We start from the raw sequence: 20351 nt of genomic DNA, 5'->3' as shown, positions 1-20351 counted from the left end.
AATGTCATTGAAGATATCTCACTGAGTCCATTTACCTGAGCCGGATAATCAAACAGCCATTGATCTCTAGGTTTGTCTTCATAAGCCACCACTGCTTCTGTCATCTCATGGCGAACCGTGGAACGCATTGCGTGCAGAACACGATTCAACCAAACTTCCACCTTATCCCAAACACAAAGAACCAAATGAATGAAGAATGCAAATGGTGAACCATTGCAATCTCTGTCACATCAGCACCTATGTGCTTTCCTTTATCAATGGACCCAAATAGGATCATTAATAAGGATTAGAGTGAAAGAAGAGTCCGGCAAATACTGTAGAATATAAAGGAAAATTATTTTATGCATTTGTAGGATTTGATGTGCAATATAAAACATTTCTGTAGTCACAGTCCATTTCATTTGTTTCTTCTTTGTTGTTTGTGATATCTATATTTGATTCCTTTACAGACAGACAAAGGCTAGTGAGTTAAGTTTTGTATGAATTCTTTTTATCTACAGACAAAATTTGTGACATTGTCAACAGTAAATCTCATCTCATTAAGAAACATAACGTAGAGTCTATCATCATTTAAGTCAGCCATCAGAAGATAATGGCATCACATACACCATTTAAAGGCTGTAGTTGTATTTGTATGTGTTCTTTACCTGTCCACTGCAATCGCAGACCTCATTAAAGGAGACGTACTCCCCTTCTTTGCTGTACATGCCCAGACCGATCTTAGTGGGATTCCCCTCTCCATCTTCCTCAAATTTCATCTTAGCCATGCTGTCAAATAACTTAGAGAGATGCTTTTGGACCTAACAAAAACCACACACACACAAACACGCAGCTGGGTTATATTAAATGATCTGAGGGACATTTTCTTTTCTTCATTATGTGCATTTATAGACACAGAACTGGCAAACACTTTGTGTACATCCAAATGATCACTGATCATCACTCAATCTCAGTCTTCCCTGATAAGAGATTTTATAGATCCTACATTCTATTGAATTCATTCCTGATCACTTCCAACAAATGTTTTTTGATGGTAGGGCATACAGGAAACAGTTACTCAGGAGAACTAAGGAAAAGTACTTCTTATAAGGAATATTAAAGTGCTCTCTCTCATGGAAGCATCAAATAAGTCTCTCTTATTTTCCCCCTCTATCCATTTAGGTTCTAAAAGATATATTTAAAATAACACAGTGATAACTATCCATACTGATATGTATTATCATACACAACAGTCTCATATGTTGTTGTGTTGTTTGCATATTAATCGATCGCTGTAACTTAGGTAACAAACTATAAATCGGACCCTAGGTAGTTTGTGCTACCAAACTTGTGCGAGTTTAGACCCAGTGATTTTCGCTGAACACAGTCACTGCTATTACTGATTGCAGTGAGTTGAGGTAACCTAGGAATGGGAAATGGTGTGGAAAATATCTGAAACACATCACTGAGATCTCATCAGGTATGCCCAGAAAACTCCCACTGTTCCCAATAAGACAGGGGAGATTAATGCTTTGTGAAATGACAAACAAACACAATATCCATGGATACTTATTGACAAATATCAGATGAGACACCTGGTTTGGATTTGTCCCATTGGAGAGAATGTCCAGTAGATCAGCTGAAGAAATGAAGTAGAATCTAGGGAAGGCAAGTCGCTTGGTGTCTAGATACTCTGCCAAAGCCTTCTCACATAAAGACAGCCTGTCGAAAAAAATACACAATGGTCACACACGGTGTTATTGTGTGTTTGTGTACCCATGTGTAAGAAAAAGAAGTGAAAGTACAAATATGTGAACCTCATAACGTACAAAAGGGAAGAAGGAAGGAGGAAGGAGGAGGGAGGAAGGAGGAAGGAGGAAGGAGGAAGGAGAAAGGAGTCAGGAAGCTGAACCATACCTGCTCTGGATGTCGTCCAGCTTTTCAAAAAGACCAGGTTCATTGGTGGCCTCCACTACGTTAGGCGTTTTATGCATAGTAGTTGCAAGCTCTTTGAAATCTGTATCAAGTCCCTCAAAGCGTTTGGAATCCTAAAGACAATTTCAAAAGACAGGCCAGCCAAATGAATTAGGTTACAATATGACAGAAAGAGATTTAATAACAAATATCTTTGCACTTTTCCACACATCTCTTAAACTAGGAGTATGAACATATTAATTAATTCAGCAATAATAGTTATGCTAGCGGGGCACCATTAAGTGATGTATACTATGTATGTACAGTATGTATGTATATGTGCATGGTGCATCAGTAATACAGTATGAATATCGATCACTCTGGATGTTTGTGCGAATATAACCTCTGGGAGCTGTGAGCGGATGTCCTCTGAGCCGATGAAGATGCTCTCCAGGTGGGACCATGTCCGCTGCACTTCAAACCAGATGGAGATGACCGAATCGGCCACAGACAGCTTGTGCAGCCATGATGACACCTCCTCCAGGAAATAGGAGATATACTTGCTTGACATGAGATTCTGCAGCTGCACCTGGTTGTCTTCCAGGATCTCAATCAGCTCCTCGTCTGTGCGCAGCAGCGGCACCTGGGTCCGGTGGTGAGACTCATACTGGAACTGCATACCTGCAATGGATAAAATCAATATGTAAATGGTTCATAAAGCCAGTATGGTGAAACATTCTAGTGCTGAAATAACCCCAATGGACAGTGCTTGTGTGAAATGCGTCATCCAATCTATTCTCCACTACAGTAGTGTGGGGTCCACTGCTAAACCAAAACTTCAATGAGAGGGGAAAAAACAACTGGTCAAAATGGCCCATACAGAAATATACAAACTAATCCCACAGAAATTCAACAAACAATGCTTGCCAATCAGAATTAGGCTGAATATACATTTTAGTTCTCAGAATACTAGAACGATGATGAAATAATCACCCAATCCTACTGGTACCAAGACTTGCAATGCAAAGACACAAGCAATAAGCTAGGCGTGTCCCTGAGTGTCAGGAGCAGCCTGAGAGATGACCAATCACAACCAACAAACATAATTACATCCATCATTGAAACAAACAAGCACAGAGCAAGATGAAGTGCTATCTGGCCCTAAGGTGACTTACCTGAGCACAGTGACTGGTATTAAACATTGCACAACACTGACAAAGCACAGACTCAGCACACACAGCCTGGCTATAGAAACAAGAAGATACAAAAAAATCATGGCTGCACAAACACGAAAGATTCTGTCAGCGATGCCATACAGCAGCTGAGCCAACAGAGGAGCATTTCCTCCTGGAATGTTCGAAATTTAGGCCTGTCAGGGAAAAAATCCAACAAAATACATCCAGACTTCCACAAAGCAACTAAGGGTCCATAAATCATCATGAGAAAACAAAAAGCAGCAAATTGGGTGCCACCAAATAGGGAAAACTGAACCATAACAGATAATAATTTTTATCATATTGCCTTTTTTCCCTTTGTGTTGTTCCCTGCACAGAGAGCATTTGCAATAATATACGTTTGTGCTAATAAAGCCTTTTGAATTGAATATATATTATTGATTATTATTGATATATCGTCCTTGCGTGACACATTCATTGTGATTTTTATCAATATACCTGTCCATGTGGAGTTGAGCTCTGACAGGACTTTCTCCATTTCCATCTCTTTAACAGCCTTGTCCACAATACTTCTCACCTCCTCTTCAAAGCAGTGCAGGTTCAGCTGCAGCAGGTCAGCAAGAGTGGTGTCCTGCTCATTGACAAACACAGTATTGCTTTACCAAAAATTCCAACTCCACATTATGTTTATAATAGCATATGATGATAATAACATATTAATGGTGGGATAGCTAGTTAAAATAGACTGATGACTGATGTTAAAATGACTGATTGAGTCATTATTTTTTCTAACGATACATACAATACAGTTGAGAGGTTAATAAAATAAAAAAAACTCATCCACTGGCGGCAAGTGTAAATAAATATTTTTGGCTCAGTGAATCTGCGCTTTGGTCCTCTGTTCTGCAAACCATGACAGGTACCTCTGGTACTAAAGTCAGCACTAACTGAGCCCCAAAAGTGACTCTTAATGGACACTGTTATGGGGAAAGAATCCATTCTAAATTCAAGAGTGTGGTCTGTCAATTCAAAGCAACTCATGCCATTCTATCAAACGCGATCAAACGCGATCAAACGCAAAAAAGTGTGAATCCAAGTGCAGGGAAAGACATTTTGAGCGTGAGGTGCTGAGGTTTAAGTGCAAAGAGAGACATTTATAGAGCGAGTAAATAAATTCTGTCTTGGATTGACAGACCACGCTGTTGAAATAAGAAAGGATTCTCTCCCCGTAGTATTGATGGTGCCAACACTTTTTCGCACATCCATGATGCCTGCATGTATGGGAGTTTTGATCATGCTAGGCACAAGAAATTGGTTTAGGAATTGTGCAATCACATCAATGAGATTTCATCAGGAATGTCAGAGGACAGAAGACACTATTATATATATTTTATAGCAATAATCAGGGGCAGAAACGATGTTAGCAATTTTAAGCTATTTTTGACCAGTGATTACATTATTAAATACACCTGTTACAATATTGTGGTCATTATACTTCGGCCATCACTGCTCTCCATGCACAGAACAAGCAGGCTAACTGATCTTCCAGACAGAGCTGGGGAACTGCTCCCAAATATGGAAAACAACATACTGCTAGTCTGTAGCTCATACATAAGAAAACACCATTAAAAACAGGCATGATTCCATAAATCCCTCAGTTCATATTGCTTATATTATAAAATGAACTGGAAACCTTATTCAGAGTGAAGCGGACTCCAGTAGCATCCATAAGTTCATGCCAGTGCCGGTCCCGTATGGCTGGATTTTGGAGCTCAGCCACTGCGCGCATAGAGGTGAGGAGGTTCTTGATCTGGCTTTCCAAACCTGTGAAGGCTTCCCATGCTCTCACCTAAAAGTGGGAGTGACAAAAACAAAGACTCAGTATCAGAGATGAGTTAGCTCAGTTTTATGGTATGCACTTCTTGCAATGACTAAAAGCATGCGAGGTACATATTCCCCCCTCTCTTTAACCTCTCTTACCTCTTTGCCCAGCCCTCTAATGTCTTTAGAAAACTGTTTACATTCCAGCTCCATGTCCTCCACGTTGATATCCCTCCAGGGAGTGGTCTTGCATGCATCCATGCTCGATCCCACCACAGTGATCATGTCCCACAGCTTCTTCAGCAGGCCCACCTCTTGTCTTTGAAAATAATTTGAGCAGACAAAGCACATTTTTAAAAAAAGTAAAAAAACAAAACAAAAACCTGGTTCATTTTCGTTTTAATTTTCTTGTTCCCAGATTACCTGCATTGCCGGAGTTGTTTATATTCTGAAACAGTGACCTCGAACAAGCTGGCAGACTTAATCAGAGAGGCCATCACCTCCTCCCGCTCCTGGATCTGCCCATCAAAAGCATTCAACATCTGGTAGGGCTCCTCGCAGTCAAATCTGACAGAATACCCAAACACACAGGACACACACACACACAAACCTTGAGATCAATGGCTGTTTGATTATCCGGCTCAGGTAAATGGACTCAGTGAGATATCTTCAATGACATTTTGGATCGTGGCCATTGGTCACACACATATATATTCACCGGGTCATGAGGAGACAATAACTAATCTGTCAATTAATCATTATGACGAATGCATGTTATGATGAATGAAATGGAAGGTCTGACATGTATCAGTATAGGTTCCAACCAGTGAAAGATCTGCAATAATCCTAAATAATTATCCTGTAAAAAGCCTGTTGTGATCTTGTAAAATGTGGAGGGCAGCAACCCACCTGAGGGGTCTTGTGTAAGTCAGAAGTCAGGGAGAACAATTTATAATTTATGACTTACACATGCATATCTCCGCCAAGAGAACTGCTTAACAGCAATCCATGATGTCTTCAGTGACTGCACTCAATTAAACTAATATATAAATAAATTAACCTTAAATTAAGGCAGTCATTTGACAGAATTTAGGTTATGTTAACTGCACCTGAAGGGCCCGTGTTTGCGAAAATGTTCTTTGAAGGTATGTTGCTCCACATCAAACGAAGCAGCCTTTTTACGCAGTTTGGCCATTTCAATGGTCTGCAGTGGCACCACCTGTTGTTTGACCAGCACTGCCTGCTTTTTTATATTGGTCCATTTTTCTGGCAGTTCCTGGAGAAAGACAGACAAATAAGACAGACGAGTTAGATAACAAGGAAGAGAAGTGTAGTAGTGACAGAGACAATACATTGTCAGGAGAGAGAGGTGATACAGAAATGTGTGATTGTATATAGCAGGGAGTCACAGATAAAAAGAAAGAAAAATGGCTGTGTCTCAGATGACAGTCGAAGAAATTAAAATGGGTTCTAAAAAAACAAGTTGAACTGACTAGCCATCAGTCCTCACCTCTAACTGTTTGTAGACCACATCAGGCAGCTCCTGCTCATAGACTTTCAGCAAAGTCATAGTTTGCTGCAGGGGCTCAAACATGGTATCCGCAGTGTGATGTCTCTCCTTGACAGCTAGAAGATGACCCATGACTCCCACCAGCCCATTGTAGTCACCTTCCTCCACCCGCTGGGCCAGACCAGCCTCAGCAAGACTGACAAAATTCTCCAGATCTGATAAACTATAAAAAAAAGATTCCCCTTGACAATTAATATACAGGATGTACAGTGCAGAGAAATATGCTGTCACAAGTGTATTCGTAACAAGTAATGAATTGCCTTTAAGGCCATAAAAACATACAAATTGATCTCACACACACCATCCTTACATTCACAAACATCTTTACCATTATACATGTGCACAATAACACGGATCGGATGACATTTTGTAATGTAAAAATAATGAAAAGTAAAGCAATAACTTTCCTAAAGTGTTCATTTGCATACATATCAGAAGTGGTTCAAGAACTCCATTTACTTACCAATTTATTTTCCTAGACAGGATTGTCATGTCTATTATAATAACTCAAAGGGTGGCTGCATTCAAAAAAGGTTTAACAGTTGTATATGGGAGAATAGAGTGTCCAGGTGATAATTTCCAGAACAGCCTCACATGTATACCTTCACTAATGGCCTTTTCAGTAGGTTGTCAGCATGGTGATATAAGTATAATGAGCTTGCATGCCATACTGTACCTGTTGGTTACATGCTCGATGAGGTGCTGTTTGAACATGAAGCTCCATTTTTTGGAGATTTGAAGCAAGCTGTTCTTCATGGCAGAACAATCCACCATCATCCATCCTTGGAAGATGTGCACCTTCTGCAGACCCTGCAATTCCTCGTAGATCTTCTCATAACTGCAATGTGGAGTGTAAACTGAAAGTGGTTCAACCATGGCTAGAAATAAAACAACATATGCAAACATTCGCCACTGGACTGATAACCAGAAGTTTAAAATGAAATGCTTTCTCAGTCAGTAACTCTTACTCAGGATCTTATGGGTTTGTATCTTTCTATCTAAGATAAGGTACGATGTACGATATCATACAAAAACTATACATCAAAACAGTTAATGATCCCTTTAAAAAGTCCCTTTTCATTTTAGACAAAAGCTCAGCTATTGCTCACATAAAAGGTACTCTTAATAGTGGATGTGATAAATGTTATAAATCACTTAAAACAATCATAAATCTGCAATATTGTATGAGAGCAGAGCAAATGTACTGTGAAATGTACAGAGAAATTGGTAAACTGACAAATGCAACAAATTCCACAGGCAATTATACTCTACAGACAGTTAAATTATACTCTACGGACTTAGAGTAAAATGTCTTAGTGCTGTTGTTGGACAACGTCATAAGTGGGTTCTCATCCTCTTAATTATCATCAACGCTGCTGTTGTCTGTTCTACTCAAGATTGTTTGTGTGAATTATCTGGTCAACATGATGTGAGCTCATCATGTTGATGAGCATGGTATGCAGTCGTGGCATGTTAGGCACGACTGCATCTGCTGTCGTGCCTAACATGCCAATTGGATAGGACAGGGATCAATCTTTGGAACTTCCTCTGCTTCCTTAATTCACTGGTGATGACAGCAAAGTCTTTTTCATGCAGTATAGTGATGGAGATCCTTTTGTCATGTCAAACGCACTTGGAAGTCAATTTGGATAAAAGCGTCTGCTAAATGACCGTAATGTAATGTAATGTCATGTGTATTTTGCAGGGTTTCTGCTATAATCAGGTTGCTCACCTTGCCTTAATTTTGTGTGTGCATATCTACATGGTCAATCCCCGTTTCTCTTTTTCAACCTCCATAATTCCTTCACACACCCCTACTGTCATTTTTGTGACACTGTTGTGTGTTTGTCAGCAAACTATGTTCTTCTGTGTTCTACTGCCACCAATAACATGACCGCTTCCTCCACCTACCGATCCACCTGCTCCTTAAAGCTGTCCAGTGTTGGGGGACACTCTGGGAGACCTTCGTAATTTTCCATCTCCTGGTTGGTCAGAACATGGCCATACTGAAGGAACTGATGCATTAGCTCCTTCCTGTTGTCTATGTATAGATAGGAGTGGCCCTCCAGAGAGTTACGAAATTCACAGCATGATGCCATGATGCCCTGCACACGATCCATCAAACGATGACGCATTTTTGTTAGGTTATCCATGTCCTCCATGTCAGCCTATGGTGGAAAAGATAATATAATTGCACTTGTTTTGAGATGGTGAGGTAGAGATAATAACAAGTATCAAAGTTTTGAAACAAGAAGATCTACATTGCTTTAACTTGTCCCAGGACAAACCACTGGAATGTCATCACAAAGAAAAAGATATTACAACTGCAATGAAGTCACATGAGCCAGATCAAACATCTGGTACCTGGTAGTGGGGGAAGGGGCTGTGCTGGGCGAGGCGTGGCACTAGTGAGGAGATTCTGAACACATCATTGATGAGACTTTCCACCAGTTCAAAGAAACTGTCTGCAGACCCAAAATCCATTGATGGATTGAACACCATGTCAGGAACCCTCAGCTCTAGCTGAGCCTTGAACAGGGGTGCAACAACTGCTGTTTTGTCTGGATTGAGAGGAAAGGACTGGAAAGGTTAATGCGGACTTCACAGGCCAACAAAAGTGTTTAAATAAAGTGGAAAAGTATGACAATTATAAAATGTGTAAATGTTGGTTTTAAGTTTCTAGTTGAACATGTGCAGGACTAGCTAGGTTTCAAATTCAAATTGAAGAGAATATGAAAAAAAAAATGTTGTATGAATATCTCTGAATAGGTACAGTGACTATTTCAAACATTGAGTGACGTTTCTTAGTGAAATCAACAAGAAAGGACAAGAGCTGAAAGATTAGGTTTGAAGGAAGTTTGAAGATTTTCTGCATTTTGAATAGGAAAACATTTAAAAACCCTAAAAAAGTGTGTAAAACAACTTGGTATGAAAAAGGTATGAAAGACAAAAAAGATAAATCATAAATATATACAATTATATGGACACAGTTATGTCCCCCCTCAACATGTGGAAGTTGGTTGCTGTCTTCAACCTGTTCTGGACTCCGTCATTCCAAAATGAATCCTGCATTAAAACCCTTGTGGAGCATCTCTCCATCCCAAGGAGCATGCCACTCCCTTCTCTCCACTGTAAGCAGGTCACCATGAATACTGGCAGATGTTGCTTAATATAATGCACTGCTTTCCTACAAATTAAAATGTTCCACAATGAATTGAAACAAATAAAAAGATGGCATCATACAGTATATTGTTTTGAAGTGCCTGTACTGCCAATGGATAAAAGTGAAGCACATTTTTCTGAATATGAACTCGTACTATGTGATTTTATCTGATCCCACCCTGAAAAGGGAATTGCTAATGTGAACACAATGTCTGATAAAGTACCTAGACAGAACATCTGTATGTTTCCTCCATTCTCAGACACAGAACTAGTTGTTATGGGTAATTAAATATGAGAGGTCGGCAGCACTGGTGCAGAAACCCTGTGTGAGGGTTCTATTGCCCAACTTGCTTGACTACTTCGCTTGTTCAGGACAGTTCTTAATATGGGGAAAGCTCCATAGGAATTATACAGACAGAGGGTGGTCCATAGGGCACCAGTGTGAGCCTGAGTTGAAATTAAGATTGGAGATTGGACCAGCTCTGTTATGGCTGCTAGTGAGATATCAAAAAGCAGACTCACTAACTTGGGGAACTTTCTGATCAAACAAGAAGGTAATTTCTGATTCCATCCAAGAAGTGCAATGGTGGGAAGAGAGGCAGAAGGGCAAGAACATGGAAACAGACAGGGAAATAGGAGAAAAGGGAAGATTGGACTGAAGTCCACATCTTGAACCGGATGGAAATGTAATGAGGCGTTCCTGGTGTGTTCTTATTTTGCTATGTAATGATATTCTTCAGGCTCCATCACAAACAACTAGGTACCTGTGTTATCCAGGAAGAAATTGAGGGAGCATTCTATGCTGTTGTAAAAGCCATCTGTGACCAAGTCATCAATGTACTCCACGTAGGCCTTCCACTCCTCAGAAGATGGCTCAGCCTTCAACAGCTCCAGATTGTTCTGAGGCATCATTTGAGCATGAGTTATCAAAAATGTGATCTCAACATTAATAAACTATAAATTTTGAATCAGCATTTGAACTGTAAACTATTAACAAATTGTAATGGTGAAGTTTGTCATTTGACACACCAATGAAGGACTTAAACTTAACCACCTTAAGCCAGAAGTGGATAGTTTCTCCAGACGACTGGATCAAGCTGTAAATCCTGTCCAGCCTCTGTGCCCTGTCCTCCAGACATAGCAGTGTGTCCTTTTTGCCCTCTTTCCTGCCAAATATTGGGCTGGCCCAAGACTTCATGCATCTCTGAATCTCCTCAACATTGTCTTTTGTCCTCTGGAGTCGGCTCTCCAAGTCACACACAGAGTCACGCAGCTCTTGGATATACTGCCAAACACCTAAAGGGAGATGGGTGAGATATGAAGTACGGATGTCAAAAAAGCTAAGTGAAGAAAACACAGGAAAAGATATGGGAAAATTTCAAATGAATGAGTAAATGAATGACAACAATGTACAAACTTATGTACATCTCAAAGTATTTCATGTGTGAAACTTTGGTAAACAAATGATAAAAAACAGTGATATCAAAAGTCCTTATGTGTAATGAATGGTACTCTATGTTTTTTTACAGATACATAAGAAAATCACTGCATAATTGTATGCTAAGCTGGATAGTCATAAGATACGAAAGAAAAGAAAGAGAAAATGTTACCTCACAAGTACCGCAGCCACACAGTACACACATAGTGGAGGAACACAGATGCAAGCTAATCTTCCCCTGTAAATAATTACCTATTTCTCATCAGAACATTCAGGATGTCTTTCTAGATAATAGTAAGAAGAAGATTGCCATGACCCCATATAAACACAACAGGGTCTCAGGAATGTGAGCAGCAACTCCATGGCAAAAGACAACAGGCAAGTGAGTGAGTGTGTAAAAAAAAAAGGCCTTCAGAAAACTCCTGCAAGTCCTCACCAAGATGAATTAACTTCCTTGCTGATAGCATTCATCAGACTATACTGATGCAGCTAGTTAGTGCTGTAACTACAACTGTCTAATAAACATACAAAATACAATATTTACTGTAATGCAGTAGAAATCTGAGACGTGGTCATAGAACTGTATTTAAATTAAGTACTTGAGATGACTGAGGTTGCTGAATAAGTTCTTATAGCTACTTCTAAATCTAGCGGAATTCTGAGGAAAAATACAACATCATAGTAAAAGCACTCTTAGCACAATAGGGAAATCAATATTAGCATTTTAACTAAAAATTAGTCAATTGATCAAGAACGCGTTATTCGCTTACTAACATCTGTAATAATAGAACTCCAACCTTGGCTGTTCCAGTTGAGGCTCTCCTCTCCCTTTTTAAGCTGAATGCCAATGTCCTTTATCTGGTCGTTTACCAGAGGAAGCTCCACATCCAGCACAGAGTGCAGCACCTAAACCAGATGACACAAGAGAGAAGAAAGAGAAAGAAGACATTTTCAAAGTTTTATTTTCAGCTACAAACTTCAGGACAGGGTATCATGTTCATTTTCACCGCCAAATTGGACGTGAACCTTTTCTGCCTAAAATAATTATGAGCACTTCAACTTAGATTTATGACGGCCAGATATACGTTTTTTTTTTTGTAATATCTAATAAATGATGATGTGATGAGTCTGTTCCAAATTATATTCAGGCTGATCAGGTAGGCTGAGTCCCATGCTACTGCCTTGGGTCTTGTGACAATATATCCTGTAGCTACCAGACCGAAGCTGACCCGACCGAGTAGGCTCCCTATCAGCTTTGATCATGAGGTCACCTCAACATTAGCCTGTTTCGAAGCTAGAAGGAAAAAGTTGTGCAGAACACTGAAATTATTCTTAAATGTATGCTGGCAAGAATTTTTTGCATTATCTACAAACACCTTGTTGTATCGCCCAACGGTCATCTCCAGATTGGTCACATACTGCCACAACTGCTCCCTGGTGGTGTAGATCTGCACTACAGTGTCAGGGATGTTGTCAGCCTGTCCTGACCCCAAGTACTTCATTTCCCTCAGCACAGAGGTCAACTAGAGACGAAAAGACAGTGAAAGAAGAAAGCCGAAGCACAGAGACACAAATAAAGGTAATGGTTGTAAATATACATCTCATTATATAAGTTGACTCCCTATAAAATATTCTGGATAAATGTTTTATCATTTTAATTTATTGAAACCCACATGGAGTATGCATGAGTGTACTGACATACATTGTTGTTTTTTATCCTGTGTATTTTCATAATGTAATGTGATTTTAATGTGTATGTTTGAGCATCTGGAAAATTAAATTGTATTATTTTCATACTGTATACACTCTCTTTCCACTGGTTTGTGTGCTGATGGAAGCAGCTTTATTGACAGTTCGGTTTTAATTTAACTTTGTCACATCTTTCTCAACATATTCTCGAGTCAGACACAACGGTCAACTAACAACTAACGGCTGCATTCCTTTCAGCTTTCCCAGTGTCAGGGGCCTAGTATTTTTCCCCTGTGCTCACTGACGTGTAACAGAGCCCTTAATCATTACAGTAATTTCACTTTGGGCAGCTTCCTCAAAGCTGCATTAAACAGACTGAAGAGTGGATGTCACTGCAACAAATATCGCTAAAAGGCTGAGATCAGTAACATGTGGTCACAATTCAGTAACTTATCTTATCTTATCTTATCGTAATCACTAGCGCTAACTCATTATCTAGTTATTCAAAGCAACAGGTGCATGTGGCAGCATTTGGCAAGTAAAAACCTGTGGATTGAAGTTGACTGAGATCATGTTTGTCTCAGGGTCTCTGTTGATTAATGGTAACTGTAGGTTGCACAGGCTAAGTTGGCCCACTGTCTCTGTCCATGACTCATACAGGCTGGTGGAGTATCTGGATATAATAACAAAAGAGATCAAAATCACACAAAAGGTAATATTGAAGAAGCCAATTCATGTTTACCACCAGTGTGGTCACATTGTGTGATTCCTATTCAAGGGGTCCAGGCTTTTACATCACAAACAAACAAATGGTTCACATCATTAAAATAAATACAAGCAAGTTGGATTTGTGCAGTGAGATTCAGATGGTTGCACCACAGATACTGGGGCAATCAAACTGTCATGTCATTGCCATAAAACATAATCATGCAGGAAATGAGTGAGGACACATGTCCTTCTCCCGACTGGTATATATTTAATGATGCAGCGTTCGCTGTTGGCAGTAACAATGCTGATTACAGCATAACAAAGGTGTTTCCCATCATTCAATTATTGTGGATGCAAGGACACAATGTAACGGAGGGATATTATGTGGACTGGACAGGTGGGGGAAGTCATTTAGATTTCGACAGCAATTTCACCCACTGAACAATCTTACAAACTTCAGCTACAATAGCATGATGATGCAATACACTGACATAAGACAATTAAAAAAAAATAGAAAGATAGTAAGACACCTGTCCAAAAGTTGCATCATTTCCTCATACTTCTTGACCACCCTTTCACCTTCTGCAGATTCCAGGCACCTAAAGAGAAAATCAAATTTTACAACCCATGCAAAAGTCATACAATATTTTCCCAGTAACTGTAACACACAGTTTGTGGCCCTTTAAGAACATTACCTAAGGTCTATCATACATTTACAACCGTCAGGATGGCCGAGCGGTCTAAGGCGCTGCGTTCAGGTCGCAGTCTCCTCTGGAGGCGTGGGTTCAAATCCCACTTCTGACAATACTCTTTAATTCATCTCACAACATATGCTTTTTATGTAGGTATGTGACAAATAAACATCTCAGCCACATTATTGTACGGAGAGAGGACTAACTCACTGGTAGGAAATGTGGCTTAATTTACAGAAGCAGCCCTCGATGCGTCCTTGTAGCTCCTTGGCCCACCTCAGCCCTCCAGCTACTGATGGCATATCTTTATTCACTCGAGAGGAACCTGAGGTGGTAAGGTTGAATGAAGATATACAACTATTATTAGTATGAAGGGTGAATAAGGCCTCCATTCAAGGAGTCATTGACCATGTAAACTTGTGTAAAATTGTATAAAATATCAAAAATGTTACAATCTTACCCTTTTCCTGTGCAGTCTGAATGTGTACGTCGTAGATGCTTTTACAGCAGTCCAGCTCCTTGTCAAACATTGAGACAAGGACACGGTATATGCCCAGAGCTTCTGCAGCGACTAATGGACGCTCCAACAAGCTACCAAACATATCCAGAAGCTGCAGGCATTAGAGCAGTGAAAAAGAATTCAAATTAAGGCGTTGCATGTGTGTATCTTAGAATTTGTGACACTGACAGACAGAAAGAGGATAATAGAGATAAACAGAGAGACAGATTAGGTTCCCAGACCTTGAAGGTATCCTCCAGCCCTGAGGCTTGACAAAAGATGGCTCCTAGTCGTCGGTCTATGTCATCCACCTTCAGTTTGAACTCTCTCACATCATCTTCAAACTCCTATGGGGCAAACATATCAGCTAGACTGACTGGCAAAATACCACACAGTACACCACACAATAACAATAACAATAATACGCCTAAAACCCTTTGTGTTGCATCTACTCCACATGTGAGAGAGTCAGATAGACGGAGACAGAGAGCTCCACGGCAAGTAAGTGATGAGTACATTGAAATATAATACAAATGTATCTATTAAACAGACAATGGTACTGGACATTGACAATGATAATGCAATACTAATGTTTCAACTTGGGAAGAGGACCCGTTCTCCTACAGGAGTTGTGCAGCTCTCTACCCTGTACCCCATGAACCCTGTGAATCATGAACTAACAAACCTTGTTGTTCAGGTCCAAGCAGTCATACGGTTTCTCTGTGAAGCATTTATACGTGTCCAAGAACTCTTGATGAAGTGACTGGACCTGCTGGCTGAGGCCTCTGCCTTGGATGCCACCAATCTCCACTTTCTCAAGTTTTAACAGGTCCACGGCCATCAAAAGTATACCCTGTAAGGAGTAATCATGTAAAACTAATCCTGTCCAAATAGATTCTCAGTCCTGGAGGACGAAGCCTAAAGCTATTCTACAACTTACAACACCAACCACACCATGTTGAATAAAACGTTCACTGACAAATTTACCACTGATGAAATAAAATACACAATCCATATACCCACCTCAATAGTTCTGACTCTGTTTAAAAAGCAGTCTAATCCAGAGAAGACCAAGTGAGGGCAAAAGTCCCAAGGCTTAACTAGGTTCCCATTCCTCTGGTACTGACTCAGACTGGCCCTGCGTTCATTGAAGGTGTTCTTGAACAGCTCCAGGACTTCTAGGCTTGTCTGCACTTTGAAGAGACTCTCTGAAACCTCCCCTCTGAGAATCTCTTCTGGATTTAAATACACCTGAGCCTATTATTGATGCAAAGGACAGAGTCTGTTTGTCAGGTGCACAACACAAACATTCTATACCCATGGGTGTTTATGGTGTCAGAAATTCACATAATCCAGTTTGTAAACGTTTTAGATTTTGCGATTCCTCTGAAAGGAATATAAATATAAATAAATAATAAGAATCTTATATATTTTACAGGATGCAGTTATATTTATTCCAATGATGTAACACTAAATGAAGATCCGGATCATGATATAACACCACTGCCCACAAGGTGCTGACTAAGAAAACTTCTGCTGACCTGTTGCATTAGGAGGTTACATATCTCCTGCAGCAGAATGATGATGCGCGCTTGCTTGTTGTAGTATCTGGAGTTAGCCCACACCAGGCACACTGTGTGCATTAAAGGGCCAATCTGAACCTTCACTTGAGGAAATTCTGCATTCTCCATGTCCTCAAACAGATGTTGCAGAGGTTTCAAGTGGATGCAGATGTCCTTTGCCTCCTCTAATGCTGTCAAGTCAATATAGGATTAAAGTGACTGTACCCAAGGAACAACAATAACAAATGTGTAAAAGCAAAATATTACAAAGATCTACCATGCCTCACAAACCAGGCCTCATTAAGCTTTTTACTATTATCATATAAATATTGTGTATTTACCTGCAAGAACATCCTTCAACATGGTACTGAAGGTAGGGTAATAGCTGCTTTCTATAGCATCCAACACCATCGCCATCTTTTTCACCTTGGAGGAACTTAACTGAGTGTTAATGGACTTCAGGTCTGCATATCTTGAAGAAAGAAAAGCATTGAAATAACCAATGAGTCAAAGTAATCAATCAACCAATTACTAAATATCTATCCTGTTTCATAATTCTCAAAATGAGATTCTGCTGCTTTTTCTCTATTACATTCCATTGGATGTAAATAATGAAAGATTAGTTGCAATTTATAAATTTATACATTTAAAAATTGTACAGGAGAGGAAAGACGCCCAAATGGCATATACAACATGTACAAGGTCCCGGTAGCAGCCTAATTTATTTAAAAATATAATTCATATAACTTAATACATACACATAAGTAAGTAAGTAAGTTAGAAAGCAATTTGGCACAATGATAAGAAGGAAAGGGAAAGACTATTTTATGAAATTAGCTGCAATACAATTCATTCTCCTGCAAAAAGCACATTACAGCATGACAAAAGGCCAGAATATACATACATACATACATATAGTACATCTGAAATGATAAATCTGAAATAATAAATAGTATCAGCACAACATTAGAAAAACCAGTGGATATGGTAATATCATTCCTGACCTGTTGTTCCAGAAGAGCAGCTCTGTGTGTGGAGTAGGATTTCTGCCTTTTAGCAGGGCCTCAGAGGAGTCTTTCCACAGGACTGCATAGATCTGCTGGCACCACTCAATCACCACTGACTCTAGGGAATGGATCGTGTGCTTATCCACCGTTTCCCACCTACAATGTTTCAGACATAAATAAGTTTTAGGACAAATTATGTACCCTCAGTTATAGTATTGAAGACCCAGATGTTTTCTTCTACCTTTTGTTGGTTTCCTGCTCCACTCTTTCTAACCCTGCGGGGAGAGGAAGCATAATATTTCCTTTGATTTGACCTGAAACCACACATACACTGGTCCCGAGGGAGTTGACATGGCGCTTGATGTCCTGAGAAATCACGTTTGGCCAGTCAGATTTCTTAATACTGTTGGACAGCAGTGGCATCACTACCTAGAGGAGTAAAAGTACATGAGAAGAATTTACTGGGAAATTCAAGACAGTCACAGTTCTAAAGGACATAATACCACGACCAGACTAAAGTAATAGAGAGTACATATGGCCTGGACTGAATGAGTCCGCCTTATTCTAATAATGCTTTTTGTATCCCACACTTTCATCCTCTGCATTTGACCAATCCTTACTACCACAAAAAGAGAACATAGGGAAGCATGTGGACTTGAACCAAGGCCACATTGCAGTGAAGTGACATTGTTCCAACAGCTTTGTTCTAACCTATTATAAACCTATTATAGGTAAGATTAGGACTATAGTTAGGGTTAAGATGTCTGGGTCTTTTGTGTGTATTGGTTAAATGAATTAATGAATTGATAAATGTTATACTTTCAAGAGTTCTATCTCCTGCAATTTTGGTATTATATGATTCTATCTGTTAACAAATCCTCATCTTGGTTGATTGGGCTGTAGAAGAAGTTACAGCCAATCAAATTAATAAATAACACGTAATGTAATGACGATCACAGCTGAAATGTGGCTATTTCCGAATTATAAATTACATTTCAAATGAGAAGATGAGCTTGTCCTGATGGAACGACCTTAAAATGAACCTTGCAGTAATGACGTTATCAAATCATCGCTTGTTGTCAATGGTTTATTATATGTGAAAATAAACGTTACGACATTCGTTTCTAATCTTTCAGTTCTGTTTGAATCAATGTTAAAAAAAAAAGGCGTAAATCCTGCAGACACCTAGGAAAAAGTTTGAGACTAACCGTGGACCGTTGTCTAAACTTTACACTGATTGATTTAACTATAAACGTAATCCGGTAACCTTGGTAACTTTGAACGATACATCAAACTAATCCAAAGCAAATAGTAACTCAATAAGTCCGTGTGTGCTGATGCTCACCTGCTCAAACAGAGAGGAGAATTGGTCAAATGGAGTTTGAGGTATGTCGCCGAAAAACAAGCTAGTTTTCATGGAGTCTGCGGTCAGGACAGTTTTACTTCGTTTTACAAAGTACACCGCTCTGTTTTTGGAGTGTTTGGAGAAGTCAGAAGCGGTCTGAAGTCCGGTCGAGTTCTGGAACACAACCACCGTGTCCTGCTCGGCTTTGTCCAGAAACTCCTGCAGGACTTGCTTGTTGTCCTCGCTGGAGACACATCTCTGCCAGTGGTCCCGTTTAAGTTTTAAACTCTTTAACACAACCTCCTCTATGAAGTCGAACCTCTTGTCCTCCATGTCGTCCGCTGTCCACCGCTGTCCTGCTGTGATTGTTGACCTGGTCCACGGTAACGCGGTGTTTGCGTTGAGGAGGCTGGTTGCTTAGGGGACCCGAGCCAACAAACTCAGCTCACACAGGGCCATGAACGCCCCATTGTTCTCTGTCAAATTATAGATAATAGAGTAGACGAGATTAGATCCGCCGTGGTTAACTTGGGGTTTGCTATACAGTGACAAGCGTAAAAAGTGTTTTACATTATCGCAAAATCTAATCACACCAACATTGTGGAAGTTCTAAAATCACATCTGAGACAGAAAAATGGAAAGTTATAATCTTCATTCAAACCACAAGGGGTCAAATACCCAGTTATTACGTCATGTACTAATTGATATAAACCGCATTCAAATGAGCACTCAAATGCAGCATAGATGGAGTCAACCAGTGTATGAAATGGCACCTACTAGAAGATCAATAATGATTATTAAATCATATTTGACCTCATAATGCAATCATCTATATGTGAGCAATATGGAGAGCTGAAAAGCAATAGTAAATATATATATATATACAACCAATATATATATATATAAAATAATATCACTTGCCTTAGTCTTTGCTCTTGCCAAATGGAGGATGAGTACAAGTGTTGGTTCGTGATAAACTTTATAAACTTTATTCAGAATGAAACCTCTCTCCAGCCCAGAAGACACTGAAATGGCACCTACCTATGGGCTTAAAATAAATTAAAGCAGTGGTTGTTCTCTCTGTGTTTAATTGAATTCAGACAGCTTGATGTTTGCTTATTAACTGCTACTCACATCACTCTCATCACATCTGACTACAATTCTCAGGGCTTCATGTCTAAATTGTATCGGCTTCTTGTCACATATTTTTCCCTGAATATGAATGATGAATGTGAAGTCTCTCTGGAAGATTTGATAATACATTCATGGTCATGGAAGGTGTGCATTACCAAGCTAAAGTTCTATTTACTTAGAAGTAATTTTTTTTAGCATTCATATTCAATCTCTTACTCTTACTCTCTGAACTCATGTCTTTCCCTAGAATTCTGGGAAAGCACACATCTATTTGATCTACACCAAGTTGCAGGAATTCCAGAATGACTTTGTTTGGTGGTTACCTGACTCGCAGGGTCCCCCTTGTGGTAAAAAGTGAGAAATTAAGCCTTTTTGGTACCAACGGGGGTCTTCCTGGTGCTGCAGTGCTGACCTCCTGGCCCCCTCCTGTCATATTGTAGATGGGTAGGTGAAAATGAGTTGTTAAACATATTTGCACACAGACACATTTGTTTTTGTATTAAATTATTTTTTTCCCCTGATGCTCCACGGTCCATTTTCTTCATCTTTCTGTTTCTCTCCATCTTTTCTGCCTTTCCCTCCATACATCCAGTAGGTGTCGCCAAAACGAGGGACCGAGAGCCTTGTACTTGTCCAACGGGCTCCATCCCTAATTC

The 20351-nt window shown here is 39.8% G+C and overlaps 1 protein-coding gene and 1 non-coding gene across 2 annotated transcripts in view; one reads left to right on the top strand and one right to left on the bottom strand.

The window, feature by feature from the left end:
- Positions 1-18894, bottom strand: part of dnah9 (dynein, axonemal, heavy chain 9) — a 52728-nt gene extending 33834 nt beyond the window's left edge. The window contains exons 1-30 of the mRNA XM_076146681.1: positions 18562-18894; positions 17458-17645; positions 17214-17372; positions 16551-16681; positions 16189-16400; positions 15671-15904; positions 15333-15500; positions 14890-14994; positions 14609-14759; positions 14359-14473; positions 13987-14055; positions 13295-13421; positions 12436-12582; positions 11857-11965; positions 10676-10917; positions 10386-10521; positions 8824-9020; positions 8371-8627; positions 7136-7297; positions 6400-6622; positions 5999-6165; positions 5313-5456; positions 5049-5208; positions 4762-4917; positions 3567-3699; positions 2297-2574; positions 1897-2027; positions 1575-1701; positions 648-800; positions 36-161 (exon numbers count right to left, since the gene is read on the bottom strand). Coding sequence (XP_076002796.1) covers positions 36-161; positions 648-800; positions 1575-1701; positions 1897-2027; positions 2297-2574; positions 3567-3699; positions 4762-4917; positions 5049-5208; positions 5313-5456; positions 5999-6165; positions 6400-6622; positions 7136-7297; positions 8371-8627; positions 8824-9020; positions 10386-10521; positions 10676-10917; positions 11857-11965; positions 12436-12582; positions 13295-13421; positions 13987-14055; positions 14359-14473; positions 14609-14759; positions 14890-14994; positions 15333-15500; positions 15671-15904; positions 16189-16400; positions 16551-16681; positions 17214-17372; positions 17458-17645; positions 18562-18894 — 5040 coding nt within the window. The remainder of the gene's footprint in view (positions 1-35; positions 162-647; positions 801-1574; positions 1702-1896; positions 2028-2296; positions 2575-3566; positions 3700-4761; positions 4918-5048; positions 5209-5312; positions 5457-5998; positions 6166-6399; positions 6623-7135; positions 7298-8370; positions 8628-8823; positions 9021-10385; positions 10522-10675; positions 10918-11856; positions 11966-12435; positions 12583-13294; positions 13422-13986; positions 14056-14358; positions 14474-14608; positions 14760-14889; positions 14995-15332; positions 15501-15670; positions 15905-16188; positions 16401-16550; positions 16682-17213; positions 17373-17457; positions 17646-18561) is intronic.
- trnal-cag (transfer RNA leucine (anticodon CAG)) lies at positions 14178-14260 on the top strand. Its single transcript has one exon. It is a non-coding gene; the product is annotated as a tRNA-Leu (tRNA).
- Positions 18895-20351: the final 1457 nt, after the last annotated feature.

The sequence above is a fragment of the Genypterus blacodes genome, unplaced genomic scaffold, assembly GCF_046128005.1.
Source record: "Genypterus blacodes isolate CSIRO-AG114 ecotype Tasmania unplaced genomic scaffold, CSIRO-AGI_Gbla_v1 ptg000033l_1, whole genome shotgun sequence".
Taxonomy (NCBI): Eukaryota; Metazoa; Chordata; class Actinopteri; order Ophidiiformes; family Ophidiidae; genus Genypterus; species Genypterus blacodes.
Note: the sequence above shows the minus strand (reverse complement) of the source record. Positions and strands in the feature narration are given on the sequence as shown.